At 58.7% G+C, this 19,375-nt stretch overlaps 1 protein-coding gene across 3 annotated transcripts in view; it reads left to right on the top strand.

Moving 5' to 3' along the window:
* Positions 1-11,901, top strand: part of FGFR1 (fibroblast growth factor receptor 1) — a 29,017-nt gene extending 17,116 nt beyond the window's left edge. Inside the window, exons 6-18 of one of the 3 annotated variants that reach the window (XM_077789262.1) lie at positions 1,689-1,812; positions 2,534-2,724; positions 4,171-4,315; positions 5,603-5,806; positions 7,311-7,455; positions 7,543-7,664; positions 7,774-7,884; positions 8,007-8,197; positions 8,293-8,415; positions 8,546-8,616; positions 8,872-9,009; positions 9,581-9,686; positions 10,095-11,901. In XM_077789262.1, the coding sequence (XP_077645388.1) occupies positions 1,689-1,812; positions 2,534-2,724; positions 4,171-4,315; positions 5,603-5,806; positions 7,311-7,455; positions 7,543-7,664; positions 7,774-7,884; positions 8,007-8,197; positions 8,293-8,415; positions 8,546-8,616; positions 8,872-9,009; positions 9,581-9,686; positions 10,095-10,271 (1,848 nt within the window). In that variant the 3' untranslated portion in view covers positions 10,272-11,901. Of the gene's footprint in view, positions 1-1,688; positions 1,813-2,533; positions 2,725-4,170; positions 4,316-5,602; positions 5,807-7,309; positions 7,456-7,542; positions 7,665-7,773; positions 7,885-8,006; positions 8,198-8,292; positions 8,416-8,545; positions 8,617-8,871; positions 9,010-9,580; positions 9,687-10,035 lie in introns of all 3 variants that reach the window. The other 2 variants (XM_021535885.3, XM_077789261.1) reach the window with 2 other exon arrangements.
* The last annotated feature ends 7,474 nt before the right edge of the window (positions 11,902-19,375 follow it).

Here is a 19,375-nt window from a genome sequence, read left to right as displayed (position 1 = left end):
GGGGGACACGGGGGAGCAGCCCCGGGGGCTACAAGGTACAGGGATGGGCACAGGGGAGCAGCCCCGGGAGCTACAAGGTACAGGGATGGGCACAGGAGAGCAGCCCCGGGAGCTACAAGGTACAGGGATGGGCACAGGGGAGCAGCCCCGGGGGCTACAGGGTACAGGGGGGCACGGGGGAGCAGCCCCGGGAGCTACAAGGTACAGGGAGGGGTGGGGCACGGGGGAGCAGCCCCCGGCTCTGTGCGGGCCTGGGGGGCTCCTGGGGAGGGGCAGGACTGGGATGGGGCTCTGGGCTGGACAGGCACCACGCCCCCACCCCAGCAGGGCGGATGGGCCCCTCTGGCATTGCAGTTTGGGAGCGGCCCTACAGCAGTGACCTGCTTCTGGTGCTTGTCCCAGCTCAGCCCTGGGGAGGGGGCTTGTGCCAAGGAGCCAGCCTGGCTCGGCCGCCTAATCCCCCCACCGAGGACAGGGCCCAGGCAAGGAGAGGGGTCTGGGCATCCCCTGGGCTGGAGGAGCCCCTCGGTGCCCAGCAGTGGTTGGTGAGGTGCTCCAGCACTTGGGCTACTCCAGCCCGTCTTTGGGGCCCACAGTGGCTCCCTGAGCTGGGGAGGAGCTCCCTGAGCTGGGGAGGAGCTCGGTGCTGCTTCTCACAGCTCCAGACCAGCATCCCCAGGTTCCTTTTCTCCCCAAGGGAGGGGATGACCAGCCAGAAGGCAGCACTGTCCCCTTTGCCATCTCTCTGTTTTTGGGAGCAGGGCTGCAGAGCCCTCAGTGTTTCCCAGGCTGGGAGCCCTGAACCAGCCCAGCCAGGGGGCTGTGGGGCCACCATCACCACTGAGTCCCATGCCACAAGTCACAAGCAGCTCCAGCCGTGGCCCTGCATGCCAGGGCTCCTGCCAGGAGCCTGGGACAGCAGCAGGAATGCGGCCACGTCACTCTGTGCAGTGTGTCCTGGAGGGACACAGGCTCAGCCCAGGACATGGGCTCGTGGCTGGGGAGGAGCGAGGCTGCTGGCAGTGCTGTGGCTGCCAGCTGGTGACAGCACAGTGGCCCGGCTAGCCAACAGTGGAATGCAGGACTGTGGAAATAACCAGTTTCCAGCTGGGCTTAAGGAGGGTTTGACATGAGGAGCCACAGCTGGAGCTGGTAGTGACAGGGCTGGCTTTTGGAGAACCCCCTGGTGCCCCGTGGCCAGAGGGACCTGGGCAGTGCTCGTCCCAGCAGAACCACTGGGACTTTCCCAGAGGAGATGCACGGGGTCAGCAGCACCCACAGTGGTGCAGGACAGCAGGCTGCAGCTGCCCACTGCCCAGCACGGGGCCCACTGGCCGTGGGGAGCAGTGGGGTCTGAGCCCTTGGGCCAGCCAGGGAAGCCCTCTTGCAGGAGGAGCAATGCTGGTCTGCTCCTGCACTCACGGGGGCCACCAGGGACGGTGTCCCCACACCAGGCGAGCCCATCACGCTCGGCCAACAACATCTGCTGCTCAGCACAGCTGGCTGCGTGGCTCCTGTCCCTCCTGGGACAGCTGGGAGCAATTACAGCTCCCAGGGAAGGAGAAAGGTGACCTCAAAGGGAGATTTATGTCTTGCCCGTGCCAGGGGTTGAACCAGCTCTGACATGAGCAGGGCCTGGGGCTTGTGTGTGCTGCACGTAACTGGCTCTGTCCTCCTCGTGCCCCCAGGTCCGCCAGGCAACCTGGAGCATCATCATGGATTCGGTGGTGCCATCTGATAAGGGCAACTACACCTGCATCGTGGAGAACAAGTACGGCAGCATCAACCACACCTACCAGCTGGACGTCGTGGGTGAGAAGCTCGGGCTGGGGGCTCCCCTGCACCCTCCTCCCCCTCAGCCTTCCCAAGCAGCAGCGGGTGCTGTGCCCTGTAGGGTGGGTGGGTTGTGCTCCCAGGGAAGGGGCTTGCCCACCATTCCCAGGGCAGCCTCCCATCCCATGTCTGCAGCACAACAAGAGGTTCACCCCACCCTGTTCTGGTGGGTTTTAATTGTGGTGAAAATAATTTCATAGACCGGACAGAAACTTTTCCTAATCACCTTATTAGCCATAATTCCCAGCTGGGAAGGCTGGTCTGAGCAGTTCCACATGTGGAGCTGCTCTAAATGCCAGTAAATGAACCATTAAAAATGTGATTTAATTTGATTACACTGAGCAAACTGAAGGGAACAGTCAGCGAGGTGAACAAAGGGGTTTGTTAATGCTGACTCACCACAGTGGCAGCCACTTTGTTTATGGCCAGGGCCCTCCATAGGTTTGTTTGACCTCTGACCCTGCCCAATAGGTGCCGATGTCCCTGTCCCCCCACACCGGGGTTTCACCTGTCCCCCATCCTGGATGCTGTCACCCTACTGCAGGCAGGCTCCTGGGCAAGGGGACACTAACGCTGCGTCGGGTGCATTGGTGCCCACCTCAGCCAGGGGTTCTGGGCATGGAGGGCTGCAGGGTGCACCCGGGTGGGCAGCAGGCGCCCCCAGCCCCGTTGTAAGGTGCCCCGTCTCCTGGTCCCGCAGAGCGCTCCCCGCACCGGCCCATCCTGCAGGCAGGGCTGCCTGCCAACAAGACAGTGGCCCTGGGCAGCAACGTGGAGTTTGTCTGCAAGGTCTACAGCGACCCTCAGCCCCACATCCAGTGGCTGAAGCACATTGAGGTGAATGGCAGCAAGATCGGCCCCGACAACCTGCCCTACGTGCAGATCCTGAAGGTAAAGCCACATGCTGGGTGTTCCCAGCCACGGCTCAGCTTCCCTGTGCCTGGGGCAGGAGCAGGGCACAGGCAGCCACCTGGATGGGCCAGAAGAGTCACCTGGGGCTAGGGACCACTGGCCTCAGGGCAGCTGGAGTGCAGAGCCACCACCAGCCTGCTGGGCAGGGAGCAGGGAGGGCTGTGTGTGCCAGCTGTGTGTTGCCTTTGGACCCTGAGGGCACACAGCGCAGGGCTGGGTGGGCTGTCCCGGGCAGCGAGCACAGCTGGAGCCGGGAGCTCAGCCCTGGATGGTCCCAGTGACAGCAGCTCCCTCTGCACCCCAGCAGTGCCACTCAGTGGGTACGCTGGCCCAGCTGTGGCAGGAGGTGGGCTGTGGCCTTTAAAGATCCCTTCCAAGCCATTCTGTGATTCCATGCAGCCATCCCAGCTGTGCTCCTGACCTCTGGGAAGCAGGGGGGAGCAGGGTTACAGCCCCATTCCTGCCTGCTCCTTCCTCCTCTGGCCCCTGTGTGCAGCCCTGTCCCTCCCACCCACGCTGGCAGAGCCGATGCCAGCCACGGCACTCGGTCCCTGAGCACATCCGTGTGACTCCATGTTGTTGGTCTGTTCCAGCACTCGGGGATTAATAGCTCTGATGCGGAGGTGCTGACCCTGTATAATGTGACAGAGGCGGAGAGCGGGGAGTATGTTTGTAAGGTTTCCAATTATATTGGCGAGGCCAACCAGTCTGCGTGGCTCACAGTCACCAGGCCCCTGGCCACAGGTAACCTGAAGAATGCCTGGCGGTGGAAGACAAAACTCTGGGCTCTCTGGTTTCTGCTGTTTCTGGTGCAACAACCATGGAAAAATACCCGGCAGGGCCGGCTGGGCGCTGTGCTCTGTGTGTGTCCCAGTGTCTCTGCTGTGTGCTGGTGTCTCGTGTTCCGCTGTGTGTCCTGTCCTGCCCTCCCCATCAGGCAGACACCAGAGCAGCCCAGCTGCCTGCTGGGTCTGGCACCAGTGAACCCGGGTCTGAAGGTGCTGCCATCAGGCCAGTCCAGGCGCCCCACACTGGCATGGTGCTGTATCCCCTGTCTGTGCTGCCCTCCTGCCACCATCCTCTCGTCCCTGTCCTGTCTCTGTCCTCCCATCCCTGTCCTGGTGCCTCCCTGTGTCAGCGAGCCAGCCGGCCGGCTCTGCCCGGGTGATTTCTCCATGCAGCCCATCGCCAGCATGCTCGGATGGGCAGGACACTCCGTTTGGTGGAGGGTTTTAACAGCATCTCCCTCGGTCCACCGGGATGAGTGGTCATCCCGAGGGGGTCTCTCTAGCAGGTCTCCAGTGGTCTATGTCTGCTCCCCGGGGGTCTGGCAAATGAGACTGGGCTCTCCCTCCTCTCTGGCCTCCTCCCAGATGATCTCATGTCGTTTGCTTCTCCGTTTTTTGCTTCCACTTTTCCTTCCAGACGGCTGGCGTTAACACGACAGACAAAGAAATGGAAGTCCTTCACTTAAGGAATGTCTCATTTGAGGATGCTGGGGAGTATACATGTTTGGCGGGTAATTCTATTGGGATCTCCCATCACTCTGCATGGTTGACAGTTCTCGAAGGTATATACTCCTCTTCCTTTCCTCCCTCCTTTCCAATGTATGCATTGTGGTCCGGGAGAGAGCACTTCCCGGCCCCTGTCCCCCGGGTCAGCGTGGGTGCTGCCCTGCAGATGGGGCAGCGTCCCCAGCTCTGTGCCCCCCTCCACCCCAGCTGGGGTCTGCCCCCGCTCTCTCCCTGGCCCAGGCAATGCATACCTGGGGAACTTAACCAGGGCTCGCTCCGCCGGAGCAGGACAGTGCTGCACCCCCGGGCCAGGCCAGGCCAGGCCAGCGCTGCCTGCCCAGGGGACCAGGGGGGTTTGGGGGTGCTGGCAGTGCTGCCCTCCCTCCTGCCAGGGCCTGGCCTTGCCCTGCGCTGCGGGACTGTCCGGGGTGTGTGTGCTTGCCCTGGGGGGATGGCTGCCCCGTCCCCATTGATGCTGCTGCTCAGTATCAATGCACGGACCAAAGCCTGATAACAGCTGTGGGAAAGTTTTGGGGTGCTGTGTGCTCATTGCTTTCCAGCCAAAACTTTCCCAGTTATCAGCCACTGCTTTGTCAGCCGGGTGTGCTCAGAGGTGGGGCAGGAATCTTCAGCTCCCTCTTACACCTCTCTCTGAGGCTCTGCTCTTTGGGGGTGTCAGGCTGGGGGTGCACAAGGTGCAGTGGCAGCCCCGTCCTGCCAGATTCACCATGGACCATGGCATGTGGCTGCAGGCTCTGAGGTGTTCAAGGCTCCAGCACTCCTCAGCCACCAAGGCAGGGTCTGTGGGTCCCTTCTCCCACCAGCCCAGGCAGGTCCTTGCCACTGGAGTGCCACTGGCTGCTCTGCTCCAAGCTCTCCCCGGTAATTACTGTAATTAATATTATTAATAAGTAAGGCCTGGGCTCCCACAGCCCCAGGCACGGCCAGACACCCCATTCCATCATGCAGGGGGTGACCCCACATCCTGAGGACCTGCAGCTCCCATGTGTGGGCAGAGCACAGCAGCTGGGACAGAAAGCTGTCCCCAGAGGTGCCCGTGGTGCCACATCCCTGTGGGATGGCTTAGGCCCTGTCCTCCCACTTCATGCCTGTCCCAGCTGACCCCATCCCACCCTGGGCCACCTGCAGAGGTGGCAAAGGCATTGCTTGGCTGTGGGGATGATGAGCTGGGGACAATGCCTTCCCTGCAAGGGTGGGTGGGCAGCCCCCAGTCCCTGCTGCACTGATGTCCCCACTGAGCCTGGGGATGAGCCAGGGGCTCCCCAGTGCCACTCCCTGGGGCCTGGCAGGTGCTAACAAACACCCTGTTCACGCCGACCCAGCTATTGAGGACACCCCAGCCATGATGACGTCTCCCATCTACCTGGAGATCATCATCTACTGCATAGGAGCCTTCCTCATCTCCTGCATGGTGGTGACCATCATCATCTACAAGCTGAAGAGCACCACCAAGAAGACGGACTTCAACAGCCAGCTGGCCGTGCACAAGCTGGCCAAGAGCATCCCCCTGCGCAGACAGGTAACAGAAAGTAGAGAGGGGGTTTGTTTGCACCTACTGCCTCTCCTGGAGCCCAGCTTTCCCAGGGCACGTCGCGGGGGAGGAATGGGATGACCCACCCTGCTGCACGTGCCACCCCCTGCAGCCGGTCCCCAGCGGTGGCACAAGGGGTGGGCACTGTCCTGGCCGTGCCTCCAATGGCAGCACGGTCAGCAGAGTGGGGGGGCTGTGCTGCACCCCCTCGTCCCCCCTTGGCGGGGCTCACGAGGAGAGCCAGGAGGATTTACAACAGTTTTAAGGTGTGAACAGAGTGTGGGACAAACTGAAGAGATGGGAGAGCTCCCAGGCTGTGCATTTTGAGCTACTGCATGATGGAGACTAATTAACAGTTCCAGAGAGGAGCAGCACTGCCGGGTGGGCAGGGGACTGTGAGCAGGGGGCTGCAGCAGGGGCTGTGAGGAGGGGCTGCAGCAGGGGCTGTGAGCAGGGTTGGGGACAGGGACTGCAGGCAGGGGCTGTGAACAGGGGCTGCAGGCAGGGCTGGGGACGGGCTGCAGGCAGGGCTGGGGACAGGGGCTGCAGGCAGGGGCTGTGAGCAGGGGCTGTGAGCAGGGGGCTGCAGGCAGGGGCTGTGAGCAGGGGCTGTGAGCAGGGGGCTGCAGGCAGGGGTTGCAGGCAGGGGCTGTGAGCAGGGGCTGCAGGCAGGGCTGGGGACGGGCTGCAGGCAGGGGCTGTGAGCAGGGGGCTGCAGGCAGGGGTTGCAGGCAGGGGCTGTGAGCAGGGGCTGCAGCAGGGGCTGTGAACAGGGGCTGCAGGCAGGGCTGTGAACAGGGGCTGCAGGCAGGGGCTGTGAGCAGGGGCTGCAGCAGGGGCTGTGGGCAGGGGATGCAGGCAGGGGCTGTGGGCAGGGGATGCAGGCAGGGGTTGCAGGCAGGGGCTGCAGCAGGGGCTGTGGGCAGGGGATGCAGGCAGGGGCTGTGAGCAGGGGCTGTGAGGAGGGGCTGCAGCAGGGGCTGCAGGCAGGGGCTGTTAGCAGGGGATGCAGGCAGGGCTGTGAGCAGGGGCTGTGAGGAGGGGCTGCAGGCAGGGGCTGTGAGCAGGGGGCTGTGAGCAGGGGCTGCAGCAGGGGCTGTGAGGAGGGGCTGCAGCAGGGGCTGTGAGCAGGGGGCTGCAGGCAGGGGTTGCAGGCAGGGGCTGTGAGCAGGGGCTGCAGGCAGGGCTGTGGGCAGGGGATGCAGGCAGGGGCTGTGAGCAGGGGCTGTGAGGAGGGGCTGCAGGCAGGGGCTGCAGGCAGGGCTGTGAGCAGGGGACTGTGAGCAGGGGCTGCAGCAGGGGCTGTGAGCAGGGGCTGCAGGCAGGGGCTGTGAACAGGGGCTGCAGGCAGGGGCTGTGAGGAGGGGCTGCAGGCAGGGCTGTGGGCAGGGGGCTGCAGGCAGGGGTGGGTGCAAAGGCTCCCATCACCGTCTCCCCCCCGGGGGCAGCCAGCCGTGGCCCGGGCACTGCATGAAGGTAACCCACGGCCCCACTGCAGGTGTCGGCCGACTCCAGCTCCTCCATGAACTCGGGCGTGATGCTGGTGCGGCCCTCGCGCCTCTCCTCCAGCGGCACCCCCATGCTGGCCGGCGTCTCCGAGTACGAGCTCCCCGAGGACCCGCGCTGGGAGCTGCCCCGGGACAGGTGAGCCCACCCTGGCAGCTGGGTCAGGAGGGTGCTGCTGATGCTGGGACCAACCCGCTCCCCTGCATTGGGGTCTTCTCCCTCCAGGCTGATCCTGGGCAAGCCCCTGGGAGAAGGGTGCTTCGGCCAGGTGGTGCTGGCAGAAGCCATCGGCCTTGACAAGGACAAGCCCAACCGTGTGACCAAGGTGGCGGTGAAGATGCTCAAGTGTAAGTGGCGGCAAGAAGGGTGGTCCCTGCATGATGCCACAGCCCTGGCTGGGGTCTGCGCTGTGCAACCCAGCCTGGCACCCCCTAAGTGCTGCCTCCTCCACTTTAGCCGATGCCACAGAGAAGGACTTGTCTGACCTCATCTCTGAGATGGAGATGATGAAGATGATTGGCAAGCACAAGAACATCATCAACCTGCTGGGAGCCTGCACGCAGGATGGTGAGGGTGCATGAGTGGGGAGGAGGTGTTCCCTCTGCCACCCCTCCAGCTGCTGTGTGCTGGGAGGGGCTGGCCTGGCACCCTGCTCCAGGTTCCAGCCTCTCATGCCACCATCCCCTTAGGACCCCTCTATGTGATCGTGGAATATGCCAGCAAGGGCAACCTCCGGGAGTACCTGCAGGCGCGGCGGCCCCCAGGCATGGAGTACTGCTACAACCCCAGCCGCGTCCCCGAGGAGCAGCTCTCCTTCAAGGATCTGGTCTCCTGTGCCTACCAGGTGGCACGGGGCATGGAGTACTTGGCCTCCAAGAAGGTGAGGAGCTCCAGGAGGCTGTGGTGGGACGGGGAGCCCAGCAGCTGTCCCACCCTGGGGAAGCGTCCAGCGCTGACGGCGCCGTGCTCGGTCAGTGCATCCACAGGGACCTGGCGGCCAGGAACGTGCTGGTGACCGAGGACAACGTGATGAAGATCGCTGACTTTGGGCTGGCCCGTGACATCCACCACATCGATTACTACAAGAAGACAACAAATGTGAGTGGTGTGTGGGGTGGGATTCTGCAGGGTGGGGAGGCTCCAGTCTGTGTTGGGAATGCCACACGCACGCAGGGCTCGCCCCTGCCCCAGGCTCCCTCACGAAGCCATTGTGGGTTTTGTGTTCCAGGGTCGCCTGCCAGTGAAGTGGATGGCCCCCGAGGCTCTCTTTGACCGAATCTACACCCACCAGAGTGACGTGTGAGTAGGGCCTGCTGGGGAGATGCACGAATGGGATTTACCTTGATTTAATGAAGTTACAATTGGTGTCAGTCAACCAAACATTTTGAATCCAAATTGTGTTTGGTGCTGGGACTCATTTACCCTGCAAAGTGAATCGAAGCTGTGGATGGTTGTTCCTCTCAGCAATCCAGTCTCTCACCGTACACAAACTGGAGCCCAGTGGGGTGTCAGTGCCCCAGAGCCGGTGCCCCAGCATCTGCCCTGTGTTCGCAGGTGGTCCTTCGGGGTGCTGCTGTGGGAAATTTTCACGCTGGGTGGCTCACCCTACCCCGGTGTGCCCGTTGAGGAGCTCTTCAAGCTGCTGAAGGAGGGTCACAGGATGGACAAGCCCAGCAACTGCACCAACGAGCTGTGAGTGCAGTGCTGGGATGGGGAAGGAGGGGTTTGAAATCTCTGAATGCTATTGCTGGGTGCAGAACGTGGGCTGGGGCATGGAGGGTGGCAGGCAGATGTTTGGAGTTACAGTCCCAGCAGTTCCCAGCCCTGAAAAACCATCAGCTAACCAGATTTGCAATAATCAGCATCTCCCTGGACAGGAGGGAATCCCAGGATGACCCCAGCACAGGGAGCAGCCGGGACTGCGTGCATGCTCCTCCCTCGATCGTGAGGGCAGGCAGAAGGGTTTCCCCTCCTTGCACACGGGGGATTGGGGGATTGCCCCCAACTCCTGGAGCAGCACCTTCACTGGCTGTGTGTCCAGCCTGGCACAGGGACACTGGGCACACGTTCCCAGTGCTTCCACTGGCTGTGTGTCCAGCCTGGCACAGGAACACTGGGCACACGTTCCCAGTGCTTCCACTGGCTGTGTGTCCAGCCTGGCACAGGGACACTGGGCACACGTTCCTGGTGCTTCTCTGCTCCTGTGGGTGGGGGTCCCCAACTGCCTGCCCCGTGCTGAGCCCTGCCTGCCCCGCCCTCACAGGTACATGATGATGAGGGATTGCTGGCACGCCGTCCCTTCCCAGAGACCCACCTTCAAGCAGCTGGTGGAAGACCTGGACAGGATCGTGGCCATGACCTCCAACCAGGTAGGAGAGGTGGCACAGGTGGCAGCTGGGTGAGGCACTCCCTGGGGGCTGCCCAGTCCCCTCCTGAGCCCGGCCCTGGGGTCTGTCCCTCTCAGGAGCGACGCTGTTGAGCCAGGGACGGGCGAAATGACTCGCACGATTTCAGAAGGCAAAATGAGCATTTATGCAAAAGCACTTCTCTCTTTATATAGAGAACATCGTGAACATTAATTCCATTGGTCTTAAAGTAAAAACATTTCACCTGATTGGTGCACTGGACTTAGGTTAGTGTGGCAGAACATATCTATAAACAATGTGAACAGAAAGTAAGATAATAAATTGTCTACATTCCTCTTGGACTTTTTTCCAGGCTTATCCTGGCAGAAATCTTTCTCTTTCTCTCTGACTGAACTGAGAATATCCACACAGGAGTACCTGGACCTGTCCATGCCGCTGGATCAGTATTCGCCCGGCTTCCCGGACACGCGCAGCTCCACCTGCTCCTCAGGAGAGGACTCTGTGTTCTCCCACGACCCGCTCCCAGACGAGCCATGCCTTCCCAAGTTCCCCCCTCAGCACAGCAATGGTGGACTGAAGCGACACTGAGGGTGGCACTGCCAAGGTGCCGTGCCGTGCCACGCTGTGCCGTGCCCGTGGACGCTGCCTGCACAGCCTGGTTGTGCTGAGCTGTTGCAGAAAGGGTTCAGAGACATCCGTAGCATCTCACCTAACCAAAACCACCCACCTCCTGCCAGCTTCTCCTGCCGCTCGTGTCAGCTCTCCACTGCCCAAAGGGTTTGGCTCTGGGGTTCTCATGGCGCTTCCTCCTTTTGTTTTTAAACCTCTTTTCCATGAATTCTGTGCTGGAGTATTCCCACTTGGCTGAGCTGAAATCCTCTCCTGTGGGCAATGCATGGCCAAAGAGACAGCCAGGCATCCCGGTTTGGCACATCCTGGTTGGGCACAGAGAGCCGGGCTGGTCTGCCACTTGGAGAACCTGGTGAGCCAGGAGCAGCTCCTGGGCTGCACAAGGGGGAGCCTTGGCACTCTGGGAGCCTTGGCGTGCTGGGAGCCTCACCGGTGTGCCGGGAGCCTCACCGGTGTGCCGGGAGCCTCCCTGGTGTGCCGGGAGCCTCCCTGGTGTGCCGGGAGCCTCCCTGGTGTGCCGGGAGCCTCACCGGTGTGCCTGGAGCCTCACCGCTGTGCCGGGAGCCTCACCGGTGTGCCAGGAGCCTCACCGGTGTGCCTGGAGCCTCACCGGTGTGCCGGGAGCCTCACTGGTGTGCCGGGAGCCTCACCGGTGTGCCTGGAGCCTCACCGGTGTGCCTGGAGCCTTCCTGGTGTGCCAGGAGCCTTGGCGTGCTGGGACCCTCAGTGTGCCCAGAGCTGTCTCTGCCCAGGATGCCCCCGGGCCACAGGACTAGCACCTGTGGGCTTTGCTGAGCCATGCCCAGCACATCCAGGGCAGGAGCCCTGCACTGCTCCGAGGCACCAAACCCACCCGTGCTAAACCCAGAGTCCCATGTACATAACGAAAAATATGTATAAATATGAATATATATTTACATGTCTTTTTAAAAAGGGTTGTTACCAGAGATATACCAGTTTGGTAGGAAGGTACTAGTGGCTGGTAGATATCAGTTGCTATAAAAAAAAAAAAAAGTCATATATTTTGCTATTTTTGCTGGTTTTATTTTTTTAAATTATGTTCTAAACCTATTTCAGTTTAGGTCCCTCGATAAGAATTGCTGCTGCTGCTTCAGTTTTATATGGGGTTGTATTAAACAATAATAATAATGTGTCGATGCCTTTTGGGAATCCGTTGTCATTACGTGCCTGGCCTTGCCCCGGCCCCTGGGGAGGCAGGGGCTGCCCCCTGCCCGGGAGGAGCGGGGGGCTCCCGCCGGCTCGGGGCCAGCCCCGCGCAGCCCCCGCGCCCCGGCAGCGCTCCAGTGCCTTACCGGGGGAGCGGCCCCAGCCCAGCCCTGCCCGCCCGCGCTCCCCGTGTCCCGGTGCCCCGGCTCCGCTGCACCGGCGCGGACGGACGGACGGACGGACGGGGCACACCCTGGCCGGGGCCACCTGGAACCTCCCTGCCGCCGGTGCCGAGACACTGCAGCCGGGCCGCTGTTACTTGAAAAGTTTATTTTGCCTTTCTATGAAGAAATATTATTTGTTGTAAACTCTTCTGTAATGAATCTGGAGTTCTTGTAATTATTAAAGACTTTAACCGCGACTCGGCCGCCCACGGCGCGTCCCTGGGGGGGGCGATGGGGAGGGGGCTGGCGGGGCTCTGGGTGCTCCAGCTCGGCCAGGAGGCACTTTGGGAAGATGCCGCTCAGGGAGCAGCCGTGACGGCAGCTGCTTTTGTGGGAATTCTGTTTCTCACGGCTCCAGCGCTCCCCATAAAAACGTTCTGGCGCCCTGCACCCCACGAGGCCTGGGCAGCAGTGCGGGAGGTGGCTGACGGTGCGTGGAGGGAGGGGGTGAGAGGGGCTGCCAGCCCCTCCGGAGCCCTTAAATGGTTAAGCTGAGGCAGCTGCAGCATCACCGGCCTTTTTAAATGCATCTGCCTGTTGCTGTTTCCCGGTGTAAATTAAATCGATCAGCTGCACTCTGCCCACCCCCACCCCCTTTAAATTAAGTAGAGCTTTTAATCAAGTGATTTATGTTGAATTTGCGGCCCTGGATTAAACTCGCAGCCCAGGCAGGGGGGCAGGGCTGGGGGCTCCATAAATCACTGCTCTCTCCGGGACCGGCTTGGCGCGGCGCAGGGAGAGCTGGAGTTGGTGTTTACATCATCCCAAACTGCAGCTCTCACCGTCTCCTGCTCATTTCCTGGGGTTACCAGGAGGGCAATTAAATATGATAATAAGCAGAGCAGCTGCAGCAGAGCTGCTGGTGCTCCCTGCCGGGATGGGGAAGGGGCACATGCAGCTGGGTGCCTGCTGCATTCCATGGGGACACAGCACGGAGGGTCCCTGGGGTGCTGTCCTGGCTGGCACCCAGCAGAAACCACAGAGGCTGATGGCTGGAGCCCAGCAGGAAGATTCAGCTCCTCTCTGCTCTTCCTGGTAAGGCATCCTCTGCGTGTGGGCAATCTGGGAGATGGGCACACCCCAAAACTGACCTCAGCACCCCTCAGGCCCCACACAGTGCTGGGGGGTCCTGCAGAACCAGAGCACCCCCCAGCTGGGACCCTGCCCAGGGGGTGCCTGCAGCCCCTCCTGCTCTGCCCAGCACCAGGGTCTCTGCTTAGCAGGGAAATGGCTCCAGGGCAGTGGAGGAGCTGAAGGTGCTCTCAGGAGCCCCTCAGTGGGTGGGGTGTGTTGGGCATCAGCGGCTGCTGAGTGCTTGGCCTCCAGCATGTTTGGCTCTCACGTCATCCTTTGTCTTCTCCATTCCTTGCCTTCCTCGTTCTCTCCTTTTAAAGCCCTCGGACTGTGCAGGCCGGGACAATCTCCTGGCCCCAGACCAGGATGTGGCTGCTCTGCCAGTGCTGAGCTGGGCTTTTTCCCCGTGCCAGCTGTGGCAGGAACCTCCTGTGCCATTCCACCTCGGCACAGGTCCCATGGCTGCAGGCACAGCTCAGTGGGTGAGTGGGGAGCAATCCCTTAGCCTGGGGGCCGCGGCTGCCCCTGGCCCCCTCAGCTGCCCTCTGTCCCCCGTGTTCCACCCAGCTGTGGGGTCACAGGACCCCGGGGTCCAGCTGCAGCCCCCACAGCCGAGCAGAGCCAGGGCCAGGTGTGTGCAGCTGGGGCACGCAGCTCCCCCAAACCCCTGCTGTCCTGGGCCCTGCCTGCACCATGCGGGCACCATGAGGAGAAGCAGGGTGGGCAGCGTGATGGGCAGTGGGATGGGACCATCCCTGAGCCACCTTGGGGACCCCACCCCGCTCCATGCAAGGTTCAACAACGGAGCCCTTGTCCCACAGAACTTCAGGCTGGGATAAAGCTCCATCTCCTTTGTTACACGTTTATAGCAGAGGCAGAAGGGCTGCAGGAATGTGGCGCCGGGTTCCGGGAGCTGTAAATCCCGGCCTTTGTTGTGCTTGGGCCGCACTAAATCACTGCTTTTCCCTCTGAATACTAATCTCCTCCAAAAGTGCTGACCGGGGCATCTTTCTGCAGCAGCTTTCTGGGGAAGAGGCTGACGCAAGGCCCAGGGCTGGTGCTGGCACAGGAGCAGCATCCAGCAGAAATCTCGGCTCCGGGCAAGCTGCTGCCCCGGCCCCGGCGCAGGGTGGGACAGACACGGGCGCCACAACACCCGGCTCCGGGCTGGAGCAGAGTGTGAGGATGCCCAGGGGAAGGATAAACAGCTGAGGAGCTGGTTCTCCAGGCTGAGGGGAGACTGGAAGGTGTTTGGCACCGGTGTGGCTGGAAAAGCTCTCCCCACGCCAAAGCACACACGGCCTTGGATCTCAGCAGCGTTTCATTCGCCCAGTGTTGCAGAACAGAATCTCGTGATTTATGGGGCTCCACGGGGGTCATTTCCTCCCCTTGCTAGGAAGGTCATGCAGCAGAATTGCTGCCTCTCCCCTCAGTGTGCCTGCAGGGTCCTGGGAAGGTGCCTGGGGTCCCCACATGCCAGGTAGAGGTGAGACACATCCCCAAGAGCCCTGTGGCAGCAGTGACCCGTGAGGCTGGGGAAGGAGGGCAGTTTTGATCTGAAAATGGGTTTGTTCAGGGCTGTGTCAAGGGTTCATCCCCCTCTGCCTGCTCCAGGGCCAGATCCCCTGGGAGGAGGGGGGCTTTGCCACAGCCTGTGCTCACTTCAGGCTGACTGCGGGTGTGGGGCTGGTGGTCACCGTGGGAAGCGAGTCCCGGCTTCCAGATCTTTCTAAAATGAAAACACAGGAGGCAAATGGACACATGAGCCCTCGCACGCACACCAGCGTGGCGTGGTCGTGGCTGGAGGATGGGGACGTGGGAAGCACCAGAGCCCACCCAGAGCTCGCCCACGCAGGGCAGTGCCCAGGTGATGCCCGGGCTCCCCGCCAGCCCCTCTTCACTCTCTGCCGTGCTCCCTCCCCAGATCTGCCCCGGCAAGCATTCCGATGGGGCGAGAGGGGCAAGTGAAACACCCTCCGCTGGGCCCCGCCGGGCTTTGGAGAGTGCTTCGTGGGTTGGCAAAGTGCTGCTGAACCCCACGGCGGTGATGAAGAAGAGAGACTCCTGCTAGGGTTACGTCCCAAGTTTATTGCAGGCCAACAGGGCCCAACAACACCTGAACAATCCTGCTAGCAAGAGCCCCTGCAAGGTGCTTGCAGTGGATTATAAACTGAGAGGGAGGGGAACCAGTCGACCAATAGGAGTGAAATAGGGAGTGGCTCTTGTATGGGGTGATGCATGTGGGAACCTATGAGGGATAGACATAGGAGGGGCCCCAGGCCCCTGTCCAATCACCCGGCACCCAGGATAGAAACTTCTAGGTGTATGGGAGGGGATACCGAGTGACTGACAGGGCGCCTGGGAGGGGGCAAGGGAGTGACTAAACACCTTAGGGGAGGATTGACACATGGGGTAAGGCAGCAAAACTAGGGACAAACCAAGTGGAACATGGGGGTACATATGAACAAACCATTACATAATAAAACCTGCAATAACACAACTCCACATCTCCCTGTTTTTTGTTTAAAAAAAGAAGAAAGGAGGGAGGGTGAAATAAGTCTCTTAACTGGGGGTTTCATAGTCCATGGGCTCATCTCAAAACCAGATGCTTTCCTCTTCTTGTGGGTCTTCCTCTTTTGGTCCTTCTTTGTTGAAAGGCTCCAATTCATAAGGTGTAGTTAGTGCAGCATGGTTGATGCTGACGGTAGAGTTGATTGCTTTCATTATCAAGCTTTTCACTATGCCGAAACCGATGATGAAAATAATGAGTCCCAACAGCAACATCAGTCCTGTCTGGAGAATAGATTAAACCCACCCAGAGAGTCCCCATCCTTCAAATAGTGACCCCAGCCATCCTGCTGATTCTTTCTTGAGATGGTGAATCATGGTTTGCATCTTGTCGAGGGTGGTACGGACGTCCTCAGCCCTAAAACTTAAGTTCATGCAGCATAGGCCAGCAAATTCTTCACATTTATGATCATGAAGGAGCAAGAGAAAATCTATGGCAGCACCGTTTTGAAGGGTAGCCTGCCTCGTTACTTCTTCATCTGCTAGAAGGTCACTTAAGGCAGCTGATGTATAATTGGCTTGTTTAGCTACCCAGCATTCAAGGCCTGACAATTCATTGAATGCCTGGGTGATTGCTATCCAGGGTAGAAAAGCAGTGGTAACAACGCCTTTTGCCTTGGACCAATGAACTACTTCATCCTTACAATTTGCGTCCCAATCCATGAGTCCAGTGTCTTTTTTTCCTTGCCAATTGCCCTGTCTGATTTAGTGTTTTCCAATGAGCTATTTGTGTTTTGTTGGGAGTAAACAAGCTCAACTGCCCAAATGTGCATGGACCTCCGACCAGGTGAGGGGGGATGCCTGCCCAAACCCAATTGCCACAAATTAAAAATGATCCTTTGGGGAGAGAATGGGGTTTATTATCAGCGGTAGAGAAACCTGGAATTTGTATGACTCTTGTACACCAGTTTCTTGCTTGGTACTCGGGGATGGTTTGTTTGATTTCCCTCCTGGGCCGGGCAAAGGGATTGGAGGAGACAACAAAATGGATACATGTATAGGCAAGGGAGGAGCCAAGTAATTCTCATTCTTCAGGCTCTTTCTCCATACGGGGAAGTGATTTAACCCATGCCCTCCATTCATCTGCTTGTTTTACTGCATGTACGACGAAGGTACGGATCTTTTTCTTTATGCATGGGGCAGAGGCATTTGTAGGGAGGGTAAAAGGAAGGTTTTGTAGAGGATACAGGATCCCCACGAGGCAGGATAGGAAGGGGTTGGAAGCAGAGGTGGTTGATAAATGATCTTGCTTTAAGGATTTGGCCAGTGTGGTCCATACATTGGTTGGGGGCTGAGGAACAATCCATGCCAGCTGGGGTCCTATGGCGATGGTGATGCCGAGAAGGATGAGGCTCAAAGTTGCTCGCATCTTGGGTGAGTTCGGGGTGGAGTGTGTTCTGAAAAACAACTGAAACGTAAATTAATATTCAGAATAGGGGAGGTCTAACTCAAAAGGGAACAAAGAGCCACAGGAGTCGAGAGAGAAGAGGGAGAATTGGGTAAGGGTGTCTTTCTCTGCCGTCGGAGGGCAGCATGCCCGACCTGAGGACTTTCCGGTTCTTTCTTCTGAACTTCCGGGATATATGGTCTGACGAATTTGGAGGGAACCCATCTCAGGCCTGAGGGCGTGGATACGCAAGCGTACCCCCATCCCCAGGTGACTAAATCATAGGGTCCCTCCTGCCGCCAGGTCTCAGGATCTTTAATGAGAACTGGCAGCTTTTCCCTGACCTTACTCAAATCATGATTATTAAAATGCCTAGTAATAGGTGGATTCAGGCACTCGAAGGAGCAGTTTAAAAAGTTGATTGTAAAAAGGGCCCGCGCCAATTGAACCTGGGGGGACTCAGTCTTTGCTGAAGGCTGTTGTTGCTTCAATATTCTTTTAAGGCTTTGGTGAGTCCGCTCCACCATGGCTTGACCTGATGGGGAATAGGCGATGCCAGTTTTGTGTTCTATTACCCATTGCTGTAGGAAGCCTGCGAATTCCTTGGAGGTATACCCAGGGGCATTGTCAGTTTTAATTAATTTAGGGACACCCAGCATAGAGAAGGCCTGTATTAGATGTTTTTTTATATCCTTGGTCTTCTCCCCTGTGTGGGCAGAGGCGAAAACTGCCCCAGAGAAGATGTCCACAGAGACATGGACGTACTTCATCCTCCCGAAGGAATGGATGTGAGTAACGTCCATTTGCCATACCTCGCAGGACTTCAGACCCCTAGGGTTAGCCCCTGCTCTCACCAATGGTAATGGGAGCAACTTACAGGATGGGCAGGTGGCCACGATGGCCCGGGCCTGGTCACAGGTGAGGTGGAATTGTCTCACCAGGCCGGGCGCATTCTGGTGGTAGAGCTGATGGCTTATCTTGGCTTGCTGGAATTTGTCGGGGAGTGGCGCCATCTGGGCAGGGGCGGCAGCGAGGGAATCGGCACGCCTATTGCCCTCGGCCAAGAACCCCGGCAGATCGGTGTGTGACCTGATGTGCATCACCTAAAACGGTTGCTCTCGGTGGGAGACTAATTTGATTAATTTTGAGAGCAACTTATTAAGAGCATCATTGGAAACACCTTGCAGGATTGCATCCTGTGCTCTGGACACTACACCTGCTACGTAAGCCGAATCAATAACCAGATTGAAGGGTTCAGAGAACCGCTCAAAGTCCCTAATGACTGCGGCCAACTCAGCTATTTGAGGGGAACCCTCCACTTTAACAACATCTGCCTCCCACCGCTGAGTTTGAGGATCTTTCCAAGTCACAGCTGACTTGTGAGACCCTCCGGACGCGTCTGTAAAAACTGTCAGAGCCTTCAAGGGTTTTTTACTCTGAATTTGTTTTGTTGACAAAGTGAATTGGATTTCCGAATTGAAAATTTTGTGGGCTGGTCTCAAAACTGAAATTTTGCCCGTGTAGCTGTCCAGGGCAAACTGCAATGATTCATTTTCTTGCAGTAGGTGTTCCAACATTGCCTTTGTGAACTGGCCCGATTCCGATTTCAGAGGAATGTGGATGCACTCAAAGTCACACCCCACCAGCTCCCGAATCCACGCTCTTGCCTTGTGGATTAAATCTGCCACCAGCTCTTGTGGCCGTGTCATTCTTTTGGATCTACTGTGACTCAGGAAAACCCACTCTATGACTGAGAGTGGATCCCTTTTGTCATGATCCTTGCCCTTCCCTAGGGTGTCTGTCCATTGAAAGATCACCCCATGGAGGTGTGGCAGTCTGCCCAATATGATGAATCTGAAGGGCAGGCCCAGATCGTATCTGTGGGCCTGCCTGGCAGACATTGCCTCCTGAACCCTCTGTAGTGCAGCTTTGGCCTCTGGAGTGAGTTCCCTGGGAGAACTGGGCTCTTCCCCCCCTTTTAATAAATTGAAAAGCAGGGCTAGGTCTTTGTTGGTAATACCTAACCAGGGTCTCACCCAGTTTAAAGACCCACACAGCTGCTGTACGTCAGCTAGAGTTCAAATTCTATTTTTTATTGCCAATTTCTGCAGAACAATGGTCCGCTTGTTTATTTCCAAACCCAGATATTTCCAAGGTGGCATCAGTTGAATTTTATCTTTTCGTAGCTCAAACCCTACAGCAACCAACACATTGGTTGTCAGTTCAAGCGCGTGTGTAAGTAGATCGCTGTTGGGGGCACAAATAAGGATATCATCCATATAGTGCTGGATGATCACGCCCTCGGTGGCTGCACGCACAGGGGACAGCAATGAAGAGACGTATCACTGGCAGATAGTAGGACTGTTCTTCATGCCTTGTGGCAAAACTCTCCAGTGGTATCTCTCCATTGGGGCTTCCCGGTTGATGGAAGGAACCGAGAAGGCAAACCGTGGTGCGTCCTCAGGGTGTAAGGGAATTTGAAAGAAACAATTCTTTATATCAATCACGGCCAATTCCCAATTTTCTGGCAACATCGTGGGGGACGGCATCCCTGGTTGGAGAGGGCCCATGTCTTTGATGACATTGTTTATGGCACGAAGGTCATGCAAGAGCCGCCACTCATCCTCCTTTCCCGGTTTTTT

The sequence above is a fragment of the Lonchura striata genome, chromosome 32, assembly GCF_046129695.1.
Source record: "Lonchura striata isolate bLonStr1 chromosome 32, bLonStr1.mat, whole genome shotgun sequence".
Lineage (NCBI taxonomy): Eukaryota > Metazoa > Chordata > Aves > Passeriformes > Estrildidae > Lonchura > Lonchura striata.
This window is presented reverse-complemented; position numbering and strand designations above follow the sequence as displayed.